Source organism: Megalobrama amblycephala, linkage group LG14 (assembly GCF_018812025.1).
Source record: "Megalobrama amblycephala isolate DHTTF-2021 linkage group LG14, ASM1881202v1, whole genome shotgun sequence".
Classification (NCBI taxonomy): domain Eukaryota; kingdom Metazoa; phylum Chordata; class Actinopteri; order Cypriniformes; family Xenocyprididae; genus Megalobrama; species Megalobrama amblycephala.
The window spans coordinates 24,295,043-24,313,005 of NC_063057.1; the positions used below are offsets into that span (position 1 = coordinate 24,295,043).

The 17,963-nt window shown below is 37.4% G+C and overlaps 1 protein-coding gene across 1 annotated transcript in view; it reads right to left on the reverse strand.

Moving 5' to 3' along the window:
- Positions 1-4,452, reverse strand: part of LOC125244370 — a 4,884-nt gene extending 432 nt beyond the window's left edge. Inside the window, exons 1-6 of the mRNA XM_048154462.1 lie at positions 4,194-4,452; positions 2,931-3,124; positions 2,240-2,465; positions 1,250-1,325; positions 218-474; positions 24-77 (exon numbers count right to left, since the gene is read on the reverse strand). Of these exons, the coding sequence (XP_048010419.1) occupies positions 24-77; positions 218-474; positions 1,250-1,325; positions 2,240-2,465; positions 2,931-3,124; positions 4,194-4,304 (918 nt within the window). The 5' untranslated portion in view covers positions 4,305-4,452. The remainder of the gene's footprint in view (positions 1-23; positions 78-217; positions 475-1,249; positions 1,326-2,239; positions 2,466-2,930; positions 3,125-4,193) is intronic.
- Between the last annotated feature and the right edge of the window lie 13,511 nt (positions 4,453-17,963).

Consider the following 17,963-nt stretch of genomic DNA (forward strand, 5'->3'; position numbering starts at 1 on the left):
TTGAAAAAAATGTAATACTCAACTGTAGTATTGACTTCTTTCTCTTCAATACTGACAATTTCAGGCTCATCACTGCTCTGTGAATTGGGAAACAAAATTCATTTTAGGTAGAAGGTTTGGGTTTGGAACTGACAAAAAAAGATTCTGAAGTGGAATTTGAAAGGTAATGAACCACACTTCATTCTGTAACATACTGAATAATGTAAGTGTTACTTACAATTTCAGCATTACAAGATTTGATGTGCAGAGCCAGGAACTGTAAAGGCATAACAACTCCACAGTTTTTGCATGAGGACTTTGGCATTTTGGAAAATTCTGGAGCATTGTGGGGGAGGGGGCTTGCATCTAGCTCCTCTTGTAGTGGGACAATGTACAGAATTAGTTTGCCATTATTTGTGACCGTTTTAAGGAGTCGTCCAGTGTAGCCCTCAGACTCTGTAGCGACAACACTCAATTTTCTCTGTCCTTGACCACCTAAATACAAAAAGCAAATACATAATAACTTACTTTACTGTTTTTACAACTATGAGATGCCAAATAACATTGCTTTACTAATAAAGTATTTACTATACAAGATAAATACTATTAAAAAACAGTATCAAACACAAACCACAATAACTGTTTAAACTTGCAGATAAAACACTGGGGAGACTATGCTTCATGTCCAAAACTGGTTGCTCTAAAGCATGACTTCATTCATTCATTCAGTGGGTTAAAACAAAGACTATAGAACAATACAAGACGTGTCACTCGTATTGTTTTGAATGGGAGAAAGTGTAACGCGCAATATGGCGGAATAAGTCCCGCCTTCTAAATAAGAGCCAATCGCCAACTGGTAAAGTCATCGCGTCACTGCAGCGGCCATTAGAAGCTCCGGTTTCTATAGAAACAGTCAGATGTGCGCCTCCGAAACATGGCAGAAGAGATGCGCATTTAGGTCTGCGCATGCGCATTAGCTTGATCCAGCCTGAAAAATACCGTTTTTTGTCATGATTCGAGCGTTTGGATAAAACATTTATAAGACAGTTGTTGTCAGATTTGATTGGTGATTTCAAATATGAAATTTAATCGTAAGGTTAGCGAACAGTTTTGGAAAATGTGATGTTTCCCCATTCAAAGAGATCTGCATGATGCCCAGGATGCCCGAGAGGCGTTTCAAAGATGGCCGCCGAGTGAAATGACTTGTCTTAAAGGGGCTTTGGTTAAAAGCTCCAGCAGGTTTCCTTATCCTACACTCACTATACCTGACCTGTTGATTTATAACATAGCCAGCCTCCGGACAACTGCTTCAACTTGGGGTACTGCTCTTCAAGTTGACAGACAATCTAAACAAAGATTTCACATGAAAAGCAGTGATGCTTAGTGTTAGAGTAAATTTTATTAAATATGCAACTGCACTTAAACTGTTGTATGAATCACTCAAAAGGTTTGTATATATAGTGAAAAACAGTGCCCTTACTTTATCAAAGCAAGAATTACCCAACTATTACCCAACTACTTTTACACTGTTTAAGCGAACTACACCATGAAGATTTCATTCATCCATTTCAGAATTAAGTTGCCTGTGTTATGAAGCAATGTGTCATGCATTTGTCCCTGTCAATTAAACAATTAAATTTGTTCCTTTACTTTAAGTATTTTAACACATTATACTACTACTACTTCCAGCACTGCCTCAAGTACTGAGATCCTTTGTGCTACAACTTGTTCCAGATCTACTTCAAGTACTTATCTACTACATAAAATATTGCTTAAAATACCTCTACTATCTACTTTTTTTTTTAAGTTGCAGCAAGCACAGACTTTTCTTGTTTTCCTTTTTTCTCACACCTTGGCATGGTATGACTTGAAACTAAACTTTTTATGTACCTTGGATCTGCATTAACAACAACATTAGAATATACTTGTATGTGTACAAGTTTTGTCACAAGTCCCATGCAAGCAGTGGTTCTATTTACATATTTGAAAATTCATAATCCAGAATTTCTAAATGAGGAAGAAAGAGTAGATGTGCTTCCAGACCCTTTTCAGAGGTTTTTAGAACACTGTATGTGGGAAAACCACGTAAAACAAATATTAACCACAGCAGAATTTTAGCAGAGTGTAGGGGGTCTTTAAAAAGGTTATAATGAAGCAATAACCATTTAACTGAAAGAGTGATTAGCAAATTGCAAATTGATGTTAGAATAGAGGAGTTAAACACTTGTGATGCAACAAAAACACATCAAATCTAGATTACCTCCTCATGGCAAGCGTTATCAGCCACTGTCATGGTTCTTTTCCCCAAGCCTGCCTCGAGGAGTTTGATTTCTTCAGATGGCTTTGGTGTGCGATCAGTCGGACTAGACAGCACCAAAAACTGAAGCCTGACATATTTTATGGCTATCGCTGGAGATATTTTGGATAGAGCAGCAGGGCGTTTCTTGGAGCGAATCATTTCACGACGAAAATAACCTGGAAATGACCTGAAACAAAAAGGAAAAACACTGCAAACACAAGTTGTACACTGCATTTAGAAAATCAATGTATCCTTCAAATATATCATTACCCACTGAAGTGAAAGTCTGAGTCAAAGTATTTAAAGACCTAGTCTGTACAGCCATTGATGCTAGTGGGCAATAAACATAACCATATGTGCCATGGGACAAAAAATATATATTATATATATATAAAAATATCAAGTTATTTTGTGACAGCAATTAAAAGATTGTTGTTCAATGAAACCAGCATGTATCTGTACCAGTTATCTAGTTTTCTATCTATCTTTTTTTTTTTTTTTTTTTTTTTTTCTTCTCCATGTTCTGTGTTCTGGTATATGAAGAAAGTGTATTGTAACGTTATACACTGCAAGACCAAAGTCAGCATAGTAATCAGTCACAAAAAGAGTAATATGTATATGAAGAATTGCTATATAGTGTGGTGGCACCTACCTCTGCATTTCATTTTGGATCGTCGGCAGCTGACTTGTTCCAACTGATGTACTTGGGGTGTTGTGTCCATCAGACTGCAACCTTCGAGGTGGTTGCCCTCTTCCTCCTTGACCACTGCCTTCAGGTTGTTGCTGTCTTCTCGAAATCAATGATATTAGTGACTGTGCAGCATCAGCTATTGCAGTATATTCCTCCTGCAAGAATTGGAAATTTTAGAACATTGGATCTAGATAATGGAAGACGGAATATTACAAATCATGACAATGATATGCATCTACGCTGCCTTGCTATGGCCAATGCATTGTCTTTACTATCCCATCCAACCTATGTTGGCTGTGTTCGGAATCACTAACTAACCACTACAGGACTAGTGAACAATTTAGATGTAGTGACACCGGGGCACAAACCGGGGCACCTCTCGGGGAGAAGTGATGATGACCAAGGGAGACAGCAAGATTAACAAAAAGCATGGTGGAACTGTCGGTGGACAGAAAATATGGTGTTGTTTTTCGTCAGTGAAATATCAATGCAATGAAAAATTATATTAGCAATCACCTACTTGTTGCTCTGCTGTATGTGAAGTATTTTTCATATTCCTGTCATTCAGTATTGCCATTAGTGAAAGACCTAAAACAAATAATTCGTGGGAATTGTCTCTTGTCTGGTTGCTTTGACAATGTAGTTGTAAATACTAGTGCAAAATGCCTGTGCAAAATCAGTTTTTAAGTGTGTTTTAGTAATTGTTGGTTTGGTGTGTTTGAGTGCTCATTGTTACAATTACACAACAAAAGTTCAGTGACATTTTTTTTCAACAGTCACAGCAACTTCAACTGGCCATCATCTGGCTGATGGTGTAATGAAGTCGAACACAGAGCAGGTTTACCAGGCTTTGTGGAGCGGACTCATTATATTGGTCTCATGTATAACATTAACGTTAGATTACTAGCTGCTACATGCAATGCGACCAAAAGCTAATTTGGAATTAAATCAGCGGCTATTATTTCACCCCACGAAACCCAAATGAATGAAAATGAACATTTCACTATGGCATGTTGAGGGTTAACGTTAGGCATGGTCAGGAGGAGTGATGAATCTGCCCGGGAAAATTCACCATCTTTACTTTAAAGTTTCGAACACAGCCTCAGTTAGCTAGTGACTACAGAGTTGATCGCAAGCATGCTAATAAGTTCACAGGTATTAGCTAGCTTTTTAGTTAGCTAAAGTTAATGGTTACAACATGGTACTGTTAACAAAGTTTTTCACCTCTCTCCCAGCCATGGGCGCGGTTCTTTCAACGGCGGTTCTTGCAGCTCTAGACGGGACCGACATGTGGCCAGAGATCCTCTGTTTGCGTATCCTGTGCGCTTTCGTCATTGGCGGAGCAGTCGGTCAATCCCACCTTTCCAGTAAATACGACTTGTGATTGGACTGTACGTCAGCAGACAGCAAAGCATTGGCCAAGAGCAGAAGGCCCTCCCTCCAGGCTTTTTTTTTTAAGCTGCGAGGTTGCGAAGCTTCATTTTCGCTCAGTCTGTTTCAGAGATTCAGAGCAGAGCTGCGTGACAACGCTGCCACAAATCACAAATCACGCGAGGTGGGTGTTGTAAACTCTGAAAAAATATTCTGCAATAGGAGTGCAAATGTAATGTAATGTAATACGTTTCGCCCTTTCGAACCTCAGTTTTCAGAGTTTCAAAACTTTTTTTCACCTAGTCGCACACCAGTTTTCAGATCACCATTTACAAGGTTTAAAATCTGGAAAACAAACAATACACTGGGAGAACACTGACAAATTCGAAACTCTGAAAAAATTATTGCACAACACCGTAAAAAAAGAGTGTTGCACTTCTGAAGAAGGAAAACTCAAAAACAAAATTATGTTTGCAGAGATTTTTTTTTTTTTACCACATTGCAAGCCTGCAAAACTCTGTTTTCAGAGTTTCAAAACTTTTTTTCACACATTCACACACCAGTTTTCAGATCACCATTTACAAGGTTTCAAACCTGGAAAACAAACTAATACAGTGGGAGAACACTGACAAATTTGAAACTCTGAAAAATTCTTTGCGCAACATCGTAAAAAAAGTGTTGCAGTTCTGAAGAAGGAAATCTCAAAAACAACATAATGTTTGCAGAGATATTTTTTATTTTTTTACATTTTGCAAGCTTGCAAATCTTATTTTTCGATATTGCAAAACTTTTTTTTGTAAGATTTTGAGTTTTTGAACACTTAGTTTCAACCTTTCAGAACTTTATTTTCTGTTTTGAATCATGGCAGGATATTAATCCCATACTTAAGCGGCTGAAAACATTACATTTAATTCACACTTAAGTGTATTGATAACTGATATTAAAATATATTTTAGTTCACATTAATTGCTTGTTAGTACATTGGGCAGTGCACTTCAACTATATTTTAAAGGTACTAGAAGCAATTACGAAGGTTGTCATAAAGTTGTATTAAAGTACCACTTAAGTTGTTCAAAAAAATCACTCTTAAATTCAATTTATTGCATTTAATATGAACTTAATCTGTGATATATTTGAAATTAATTACAGATAGAATGCACTTAAGCGATGAAAACATTACATTTAATTCACACTTAAGTGTGTTCTTTTAAAGTATATTATTTTTGCAATAAGTACACTTTATAAAAGTATACTAAAGTGCGCTTTTTTTTCACAAGGGATATAAACAACATTAAAAACTTGATTTTCCCTACAGGGGGTCTTTAAGAAATGAGTAGCAACCAATTGGAGCATTGGATTGTTAGCTCCACACCCTTTGCTTTCGGATCACGTTGCCCAGTGAGAGATGCTGAGAAAACTGAAAAATCTGATCTGACGTGTTAAAATGTGAAAAATATGATTCCTAGACTGTTTAAAATTCACATAAACTGAACAAATCAGAGCTTAACTTCAAGATATTGGATGATCCAGTATCTATTTTGACTCTGTGAGTTTACCAATGTTATAATTAGCCTTAAAAACTAATGACAACATATTAAAATGTTGTAGTATTTTATTTGTTTCATGCATATGAAATAAATGGTGTTATATTATTATATTGCATCAGTTGGATTCTTCATTGCTGTTCACTGATGCCATTTTGGTTGTGCGTGCCAATATCGAATGCATATTCTGGTCTGTGATCAGGTCCGTTTTTTTTCTGTGTGAACATTTTTCAAGGTGGATTTCCCTAATCGATGTCGAGCCTCCCATTTTGACCCTGATGATCAAGAACCTAGAGGAAAGGACAATTTTTTCCATTCTATTATTTTTCTTCAGACAAGTAAGAGAGAACACATTCTCAGTGAATGGTTCCTTGTATTTTTGAATGGGACTGAAACGTTTTAGGAGCACAGTTGAGACAATTTAAGATCAATCTTTCAATTGATAAAAACTTTGAAACTGGACACTGATTTCAGTGTGGGTTACATGTGATATCACTGGAATTTGGTTTCATTTGTATTCACATTAATTGTGATTGTGATTGCTCTTTTGAAAGCTGAACAAGAAAAACATCATGAGCATTCAGGAGTTATTACAGCATGTCTATGGAAAGTCCCTGTGTGTGACAGACTCTGTTATCAGAGCAGCATCAGGCGCTGTGATCTCTCTCAGAGAAGAATCGAGCTGATGAAACATATTGAGAAAACAGACAGATATGGTGTTATCATGATCAGACAGTTTATGCTGATCATTTACAAACTCAAATACAGTTCCTGTGAGCTGCATATGAACAGGCTTCACCTGACTGAACAGAAGATGCTGTTGAACAAGTTCATACTTGAACTAAAAATGAAAACGAAAATATAAAGATGTAAACTAATTAAAATATTAATAAAGACTATAATACTATATCAGTGACAATATAACAAATCGGGAAAATCCCAGCTTAATCCCGTATCTTGCTTTTGTGCAATACCCCTCCGATCTCCTCTCTGGTACAAACACACACACATACAGAGATTTATGACATGGACCGCAACTATTATATACAGTCAATCTACTCACATGATTAAACACTCGAGTAGAAAGCAGATTCTGATTTGCTGTTTGGTAAAGCCCCTCCCTCATTTCAAAGGCCACACCAGACCGCATTTAGGCCACGCCCACACCGGGGGGGGGGGGGGGGGGGAACAACACTCTCATTGCGTCTCCTTGTCTTTTCCGAGTTATAAAAAACATAACAATGTCCAAATGCTTCTATGTAACAGAGTGTACAGCAAACAAGCTAAAAAACCCAGAACTAAGGATGATTAGTTGTATGGGGGAGAGAGGGTACTGGTCTTTTTATTTACAATTTAAAAATTAAAGAATTAAAAGGGATTTACAGAAATAAGAAGAATTTGAAGATTTTGTATATAGAAAACTGCTTTTGGCAAGCATACCAGCCTGCAACTGAAGTGGCAAGTCAGAGAACATTCCAGTTCACGTTCGGCTTAAATGCAAAACCTGAAAAACTGGGGTTAGTGACCTCTGTGAAGTTGGCACCCCATAAAGTGAAATAATCCCCAAAACTATGTCATTCGTTTGTGCTAGGTTTGTGCTGATTTGTGCCGCAAAAACGAACGTTTGTGCTGGTTTGGTGTTCGAGATATTAAGCATTATTTTTTTGGTCGTGTGACGTCATTCTCCACCCCATGTCGTTCAAATCGCTTCAAACCGGTGCCATTCGTTTGTGCTCGATTTGTGCTGGTTTGTGCCGTTAAAACAAACACTGTAACTGTTTTCGTTCCACAGATATAACAAATATAATTCGGGAGCTGTGACGTCATTCTCCACCCCATTTCGTCTAAATCGCACGAAACTGTGTCGTTCGTTTGTGCTCGATTTGTGCTGGTTTGTGCCGTGTATCTAAGACCTCTTCTTAAATAGAACAAAAAAATGTTTTATGAACAGTTATGTAACTCTCCACACCCCATGCCATCCATATTGCTCCAACCCGGTATTGTTCGTTTGTGCTCGATTTGTGCCGGTTTGTGCCGTTAAAAGAATCCCTGTAATTGATTACCTTTTTTAATTTATTTTTTTTTGAAAAACACAATCTCCACCCCATGTAATCTAAATCGCTCCAAAACTGGCATATTCGTTTGTGCTCTATCTGTGCAGGTTTCTGCCGTTAAAAGAATAACTTATATAACTTATTATTATTATAGGCCTAATATAAAAAAAAAAAATTAGAAAAAAAAAAAAAAAATCTCCCCGTAATCGTAAATCGTTCCAAAATGGTGCTGTTCGTTTGTCCCGGTTTGTGCCATTAAAAAGTACTAGACCCCTTCTTAAATGGACTAAATTTGTGCCAGATATTGTCACAACCACTTAGGCCTACATGTTACCTGCCTACTTCTGGAACCAGGCGTGTTCTATGCTGTGCTATAGTACTGGGACCGATATTTGAATAAATAATAATAATAAAATAGGCTACTATACAATTGCATGGTAAATTTTCAAATACATGTTTAATGTGTTTCTGCGCCCTTCAAAAACGTTAAACAATGCATAGGAAGGTCTGCATACGGAAAAGATGTAGGCTATGCTCAGAGACAAAAAAAAAAATCATGTGTGCAGGGTAATTTACAGGTTAATTTAAAATTTGTTTGGCACGTCAGAGAAGGGAATTGTTTTATTAATTATTGTGCAATCAAGAAACTCACAGGAACGCGTGTATAACATTTGAACACATCGATTCGTATCTTCCGCGGACAAAGATAAAACAATATAAAATATTGTTAAGTTAAAAAAATATAAATAAAAAATATAAATTCGACCTCAATCAGGTTCGATTTTCTGCGTTTTTCGAGAGACGTTTTGACAATTCAGAGCCACCGTACGCGAACGCAAAAATCCAGAATGCCATCTGACAAGTTGATCCATGTCTTCTACAGCACAAAACGGCAGCACTGAATGACAAACAACATGAGCAATACAAAGAGGCCGAATATAAAGACAGATTGTGCCAGTAGTAAAGCATCAAACAGAGCCACTGACATCCTGAAGTAATCTTTGAAACGCTCGGCTAATCCCGCAGCTTGATGAGGTGAATTCTCCTTTCTCTCTATGCAATCTCGGGATTGAATGGACCCAATATTTCCTCTTTCTTTTTCTCTTTTTAACAGGCCCAGTGGAATCTTGTGGAAATGAAGCTCTAGCGCAAGTTCTGCCGGGAAGACTCAAATGTTACGTCACTTATTAATTCAGATCTAACCAATCATTATCTAACACTTGGAGTATAAAAGATTGGTACTTACACTTGTCTGAGTTCGCAGATGCTGACGCAAACTTTCACCTCCATCCTCCCCACCACCACCAGGGGCACGTTTCCCGAAGCGAACTATGGTCGCAAATTCTGTCGTTGCCATTAGAGTTCAATGGGACTTACGACCATGGTTCACCAACGATGCTTTCGGGAAATGCACCCCAGGATGGTCCCCATCCATACTCCCCGGGGGTTGGCTACGCCCCTGCCTTCAGCTTCAGGCAGGAAATGCAAAGTCTTCAACCCTCAGGACGTGAGCTACGGACGGGGCCTATGCCAAAGATCATTAACCTTATATATTCTGCTTGCTGTTTGGTAATAAATATCAGTGTTACGTTATCTTGCTTCCCGAGTCTTTCTGGTAGAACTGCTTATGCTCAGATTATTTCATCATCTAACTGCAATTTACCTTTCAAACAAACACAGACTTTAATCACTGTCCATGTAAAGTAGCCTATGGGCGAAGACTATTTTCTTTAAATAAAACAATAATAAATGAAGGAAAAAAAACATAAATACACTGTACAAAGTGAATTGCAATTGTTACATTAAATAGAACGAGTTAACGGATAAAATTAGTGTTGTTTAAATTAATTCACATAGGTTGATTTTGAGTCCTTGTTTTTCCCTTCTTGAGTGGAACCAGTTAATTAGGCCAAGGTGTTTAGATTAGACTACTTGATGTTTAGATGTTTAGATTGACTGTTATATTTCGATAATAATCAGGCTGCAAATCAAGTTTGCAATGCTAAAATATGGTGTGTGTGTGTGTGTGTGTGTGTGAGACAGACAGACAGACAGACAGACAGACAGACAGACAGACAGACAGAGAGAGAGAGAGAGAGAGAGAGAGAGAGAGAGAGAGAGAGAGAGAGAGAGAGAGAGAGAGAGAGAGAGAGAGAGGGGCGCCGGCGCGATCGAACATTAGGGACTTTAAGCAGCAGCTGCTGATACAACGGCAACGGCATTCTGGCGTTCCATTGCGCATGCGCAAATTTAACTGCTACTTCTACCGTCTACTACGGCAGGGTAGCCGATTTGCCGTAGTCGATAATACGTGACAGACTAGATAAGTAAATGTTATGTTCTATGGTTATGTGGTATTTTAGTTGTATCTGTATGTCATTTAATGCCAACAGCAACCATTCTCTTGCTTTTATTTACATGTAATGTATTGTTTACTATGTCAAATGATTAAATGATCCACGCCATCCTCTTTGTTGTTGCTTAGTGATTTTTGCGTTCTTTAGCTACGGCAGTTGACCGTTTACTTCCGGTCGCCGTTGCCGTTCCATCAACAGCTGTTGCTTAAAGTCCCTATTGTTAAATGGCCTACTCCATCATTTTTGAACACAGATAAAAGTAAGACAATAGTCGCAGCCACAGAGTGTTTACTTTTATTTGTGTGCACTCACAATGAAAACAGAATGTAAATGTAACTACAGGATGCGCTTTTTCATCTCGGTTTCCTGACTTGTGTAGCCGCAAGAAAAATAAACTCAGCACAGACTTGTCGCAATTTTTTTTTCTTTCGTTTTGTTAATCTGTAAATTATGCCTATTTATTCATGGCTTGCCTGCATTACTGTAGCCTACCAGAGACTTGTTATGTCTAGGAACCAGATTATTGCTATTTCAAGGCCACAAAACGTCAGCAAAATAGTCTCAATCGCTTGTGCCGTAAAATTTTTTGTGCCGCTTCCGATTTTAAAATATTAGACTTTGAATTATAGGCAATGACGTCACTCAGACCCCCACATGCGCCAAAGTCGCCCAAAATAGTCTCGTTTGTTTGTGCTTGCTTTGTGCTGGTTTGTGCCGGTATTTCGTTTGTGCTGCTTCGGTTTTTTAAAATTAAAGGAATAAGTGTATGTCATTTAGGGCTATAGGTCATTCACCACAAACAGTCGCAATTGTTTGTGCAGATAAAAGTTTCATTTGTGCTGCCTCGGTTTATAAATATTAGACGATTGCATTGAATTGAATGACACTGAAATCACATAGGAGCAATGTGATTTCAAATTAAGTCTCTGTTTGCCTTCCTCCTTTTCCCTTTTCGGTGACAAGCCAACACGATCACATGAGAATGCGTATCAATAGTACGAGTTTGTAATCTCGTAGAATATATTTTGGCGTGCTTATGGTACGCAGTTTTTCGCGTGCATATGATACGCACTTTATGGCGTGTATATGATACGCTCTTGGTTAGGATGGGGGTGGGGGAGTGGGGGGTTCGTACGTATAATACCCCATAAAATGCACGCGAAAAACTGCGTACCATAAGCACGCCAAAACTCATTTTGGCGTACATCAACAAAGGTTGTTATTGAGGATTAACAGAGGTTTAACTCTGTTTCATTTGAAGTCACCATAATGGTGAATAGTTGTTTCATTAGTTGGGCTCCTAACTCTTATTATACTTTTGTCTTTTCTGATCGCTGTGACAGTGTGTTTGTTGTTACAGTAGTAAAGGAAGATAAAGTAAAATGTCCTCAGGTGATGGTAGTTGTCTATTGGTTGTTTTGTAGTCATCATGAAATGGCCTGATGTCTTTTGAATCTAACAATTGTGTTGCCGTTAATACATTTACATTATAACCCCGTGTTACTACAGAATGAACTATTGCACCAATCAGAAGATTTTAACAGACATGAGCATTAAAAACAGACATCAAGAATCAGCATATGAATCTCAACTATGGTGACAATCAAAAGTGCCATGCTGCAATGCATGCTGGGTGTTTTGTAGTATGCTGGTACCCAGCATGCATCCCACTTTTAATTGTCACCACTGTTGAGATTCATATGCTGATTCTTGATGTCTGTGTGTATCATCATGAACCAGCTTTTAGTGCTCATGTCTGTTAAAATCTTCTGATTGGTGCAGTAATTCATTCTGTAGTAACACGGGGTTATAATGTAAATGTATTAATAGCACAGCACAATTATTAGATTCAAATGACATCACGCCATTTCATGATGACGCAAAACATTCAACAGATAACCATCATCACATGATGTCATTTTACTTCAGCTGTCTTTACTACTGCAAATGTGTTTAACAAACACACTGTCACAGCAGCCAGAGAAAACAAACGTATAATAAGAGTTAAGAGCCCAACTAATGGAACAACTATTCACCATTATGGTGACTTCAAATGAAACAGAGTTAAACCTCTGTTAATTCTCAATAACAACTTTTGTAGATGTCTAACATAAAGTCAATCTGGTTAGTAATAAGTGAATCTGGTAATGCCGTTTGTGGAGTTGTTTAATCATCATCTGTTGAGATCTTGAGAGATTTAATGTCTTTCATCTTCAGTTGATTTCATCTAAGGCTGTGGCTGAAGTCAGTTGTAGTTCTTGTGTTTCTGCTCGTCTCTTTTTCTGTTCTCTTCTTTCCTTCAGTGATTTTGCTTGTTAACAGGCTTATTAAGGCTGAGATCACTCTATACTTAATATACACAGATTTTGTGGCTCAGATAAGGTCCAGTTCTGGTTTATTTCTTTGCTCTTGGCTGACATGTGGCATTGCTGTGGCCTGCTTGTGGCTCAGATCTGGCAAACAGAAACGGCCCACACAAGGGCCGTAATTCATTGCAGCATGTGGGCCAGATCATCATGCCACATGTGCCAGATGTGGGCCAATTCTGGGCCGACACAATGTTGCTATGTGGGTTCGTGCGATTTAGACGAAGTGGGGTGGAGAGTGACGTCACAGCTCCCGAATTATATTTGTTATATCTGTGGAAGGAAAACAGTTACAGTGTTTGTTTTAACGGCACAAACCAGCACAAATCGGGCACAAACCAGCACAAATCGAGCACAAACAAACGACACCAGTTTTGTGCGATTTAGAAGAAGTGGGGTGGAGAGTGACGTCACAGCTCCCGAATTATATTTGTTATATCTGTGGAAGGAAAACAGTTACAGTGTTTGTTTTAACGGCACAAACCAGCACAAATCGAGCACAAATGAACGACACCAGTTTCGAGCGATTTAGACGAAGTGGGGTGGAGAGTGACGTCACAGCTCCCGAATTATATTTGTTATATCTGTGGAAGGAAAACAGTTACAGTGTTTGTTTTAACGGCACAAACCAGCACAAATCGAGCACAAACGAATGGTACCGGTTTGAAGCGATTTGAACGACATGGGGTGGAGAATGACGTCACACGACCAAAAAAATAATGCTCAATATCTCGAACACCAAACCAGCACAAACATTCGTTTTTGCGGCACAAATCAGCACAAACCTAGCACAAACGAATGACATAGTTTTGGGGATTATTTCGCTCTATGGGGTGCCAACTTCACGGAGGTGTTTTACCTACAGATGAAACTAACCTTAACTTTCGACTACGATTCAGTAGAACTTTTGTTCCAACTTGACTCAAATTATTCTGGGTTATAGGACAGTGCAAGCCAATGTGAGCAACATAATAAAGAATATTCCCTCTTTGCTGTCTTCAGATCTGAAAGTCTCTTCTTTGTGTGAGTTCTGGTGCTGGGTGACAGCGACTCTTCCTGACTCTTCTCCGAGAGTTGGATCTTTCTTAACACTTACTTAAATAGGCTACATTGAAATTGAATATTCAGTGTGATAAATGTACCAAATTCATAAAGATTCATGGAGGTGTTTTAAGTAATCTAGCATTTACGAGGTTATTTCTCAAAAGTTCACCCGAAGTGAAAGTAAAATAAGATTTAAAAAATACGTAGGCTATACTATAGAATCTTTGCGTATGTTCTTCGGATCAGTTCAAAAGGCAACTTTGATGTTCTGGATTTTGTTTATTTGCTCGAAATATGTGACTTTATTTATTATTAATAAGAAATGTAGCCTATTATGTTTACATAATGCTCAGATGTAATAATGCAATAATTGAATAAATTAAAATGAGTTTCCATTTCATTAAATTTACTCATCACCTCAGGTTATACTAAAAAACGATGTGAGATATCCATGGAGACATTCATTGTCGTTGTTTTATAGGCTTACTGTGGATTTCCTGTCTCTGAGTTCCAGAAATATTAAAAATGGCTGAAGCTAGAGAAGTTTCAGGAAATAATCAAGGTGAAGGCAAGTAAAAAAAAAAAGATCTGTGACTTTAAATATTTACATTACAAAAATGACAAAGGGATGATATTTAATTGTTGTCTCTTGCCTGTCTGACATTGAATATTCTGAACCTGAAGACTTATACAAGTAAAGATACACATCACATCATATCAACAAAAATGTAAATGCAAAATAGTGTCATACTTAAATTTTGTTTGCTTTTTGACAATTTCCAATAAATAGTTTGTTTAATACATTTAAATAAGTTTAATAAATTGAAAAAGATATTGGTGATTTTAATACTCAATAGTTTTATGGCTGTGATGGATATCATTCATGCCTTTGACAGTAAAATTCTCTATCTGAAGATTTTAGTCCTGTGGTTTCTGCTGACCCTGGAGAAGATGTCATCTTATCTGTTCATCTCTCACCTGAAACCAGTGCTGTGTCTATGGAAATCAGATGGTTCATATGGACAGAGCTCATTTATCAGTATAAGAGCGGGCTGGAGAGTACAAATAATGATTATGAGGGCCGAGTGAGTCTGTCCATCGAGGAGCTGGAGAGAGGAAATGTTTCTCTGTCACTGAGAAATGTTCAAGAGTCAGATTCAGGAAAATACACATGCAAAGTCTATTGTGGTGAAGTATGTCAGAAGAAAGCAACAGTTCACCTACAAGTGAGAGGTAAAATAATAAAACTGCATTTGCAACTTCTCTACCTCATTTCTGTAGTCAGTTGCCTATTATATTGCCTCATATATTTTGGTTAATAGGGTTTAAACATATATATACATATAAAAATGTATTTGCTTTTTTTCCCCAGATATGACTGCAATGTAGTGGTAATGGGTTTACATTGATTTTTCCAATAAGAGAAAATATCATTACCTCAGTTTAAAACAGTATTCGTGAAGTTCACAACGTAATTTCGGGAGGAGTGAACCCATCTAATCTTTAAATTAGTGAAACTCAAACATAATCTCAAGAGGAGGGAACCCTAATCTTTCAATTACATCCAGAGCATATAAGCAGCTACTCACCCTGCTCTGGCATCAGTTGTTTCGATATCCTTCCACCTCCCCAACTCCACCACATAAATTAAGCATCTCATCTATCGTACTCCTCTTTCATGCAATAGTAGTCCCTGGGGGGTATATCCAAGCTCGAGTTGAAGCTGCTTCCTCGAGCCCCTCCACAGCAGACAGCAAGCCAAATACGCTTAACCTTATTAGCTTAAAGATTTTATGAGGAAACGAACTCGTGAAAATAAAGTTAGGTCTGAGTCAAGTCCCCATCATTATAGCAAAACAAATAATTGTTTGTGTGAGGGTAAATTTTATCTGAACGTGGATGAGGATGACCAGAGAATCATAATACTGTATCTTACTGTAACTGCAATCAAATTATAATAAAATTTCTATGATTAGAACAACTATTTAAAAACAGCTTTGTGGTTAACAAGTTAAATGATGCAGTTCTCTTCATATCTTTTGATTCCCTGCAGGGAAAAAAACAGCTGCAGAGAGAGATAGTGGATCTGAAGAGACAGAAAAAAAAAATTGAAACTGGATGGACAGATAAAGAAACTGGAACTGCAGAAACAGACACTGGAACTGGAGAAAAAGAAACTGGAACCGGAGAAACAGACACTGGAACTGGAAATGGAGAGACAGATAGTGGAGCTGGAGAGATGGATAGAGGATCTGAAGAGGCAAATAATGGAGCTTTGGTAATGATCAGCAAAAATTATTTTGAAAGTATCTTTCAGGTTATTATAAGTTTAGAGCAGGGGTTCAACTCAACTGGTTCTTGAGCTTATCAGAGTTTTGCTCCAACCCTAATCAAACACCTGAACAAGCTGCTGAAAGTCTTCAGAATAACCAGAAAGTTTTAGGCAGGTTTGTTTGATCAAGGTTGAATCTAAACTTGAGGGTCAGAGTTGAAAACCGCTGATTTAGAGACTTCTTCTGATTCAATTTGTTTACTTCTTTTCAATTTTAGGTCCTACGCCTAGACGTAGTAATAGTATTGATGGATCTCCTCCACGCAGTAAGATAGCATTTCACATGCTCGTATTCTTGATTGTTTTACTGTAGCAGTAATGAAATAGGAATTATGTACATGTTGTATGCAGATTTGCAAGAGAATGACATGCTAAATTAAGTGTCTTAATGTGTTGTGGTTGTCTTCAGTGAGTGATGATGGCAGACTGGAGAAGCCTGAAACAGAAGAGCAGAGAGAGACCAGAGCCAGTGGGGGTATAAGATATTTGCTGTTGTGTAGTTTTGATATAAATAAATAAACCATGTAATTTTCTATAACTACAGAAAATATATTGAAATCTGTCTTAGTCTCCTGGTCCACAGTAAAGGCAAGTACATAGTACCTACCAAAAAAGAAACTTTGAATGTTTGTTTTAGGTGAAGAGGTGACTTACAGTACCATTACAGTTGCATTTATTTTGTGATTTAGTTCAAGTTAAGTTATGCATGTCATGTTTTTTCATGTTAATATTGCAGCGGAAACAGAAAGTGGTGATCCAAACACAACACAAACAGGAAAAGAAACTACTGTCACTGACCATGATGCCCCAGGAACATCATCACAGGTTCAGCAAAGAACAAGTACATCAGTGATTTCACCTGAAATAGCTACACAAACACAAAAGGACCCTGGAGCAACAGTGCAGACGACTCAAGGAGAAGAGAGTGTTTCCACGGAGCAAGAGTGATCCTCCACAACTATATGATTAAAGGTACAAGAAAGAGAGAGAGAACATCATAATCAGTCTCATCACTAACAGGAGATACAACACAAACACCAGAGAGGACAGAAGACAGAGGAGATGTGGAAGTAAAGAAAAAATAAAAAATAAAATAAAATGTCAAGTAGGAGATTTACTACTAATTACTACTAATTTAATGAGGTTAAATATGTTACAAGAAAAATCTTATAATCTTTGTTTGGTTAACTTACCATTTTTATCAGATTTTCCTACCATTTTTCCTACTATGTTTGGTTTGGTAATGTTCAGCTTTCAGAGATTTTTTTATTCTGAAGAATGGGTTACAGTTAGAGGTTTAAAGCAAGTAAATGTAATTAGTTTCTGTCCTTGAGTATCTTTTTGGTTACTTTGTAGTTGTACTGAGTATCAAAAATGTTAGCAACTTTTACTCTCTACTTGACTACATTTTTGAAAATGTACTTTTTTCATCTTACAAATCAATTGTTTTTTATTTTCTCTAGCATGTCTCTTAGGTGTTGAGGACTAGTGCATCTTTAAGCCAACATTCAGTATGAGTAAAATACTTTTTACTGTTAAAATCATAAGACTTTTACCTAAGTTGTATTGGAATTGGTGACTTGTAACTTGTAATGGAGTCATTGTCGCTGTAAGATATCTGTACTTTTACTCAAGTGTGGTTTTCAGGTACTCTTTACATCTCTGGTTACAGCACCTTTACATTTATGTTTCCATTGAATGCAACATAATTTTACATTTTATAATGTTGTTAGAAAATCTAATCCATTATTGTTTTTCTTAAAGTACTGCTTTTTCACATGAGAACAAATTAAGATAAAAGAATAACTTTATACCTATTCATAATCTACAGTGTATTATTTTGCAAGTCTGTTATGTTTTTTTCTGTACTGCTTACGCTGTTTATCGTGTGCCAAGTTTATCGTTTATTGGTGTGCCAAGATTTTT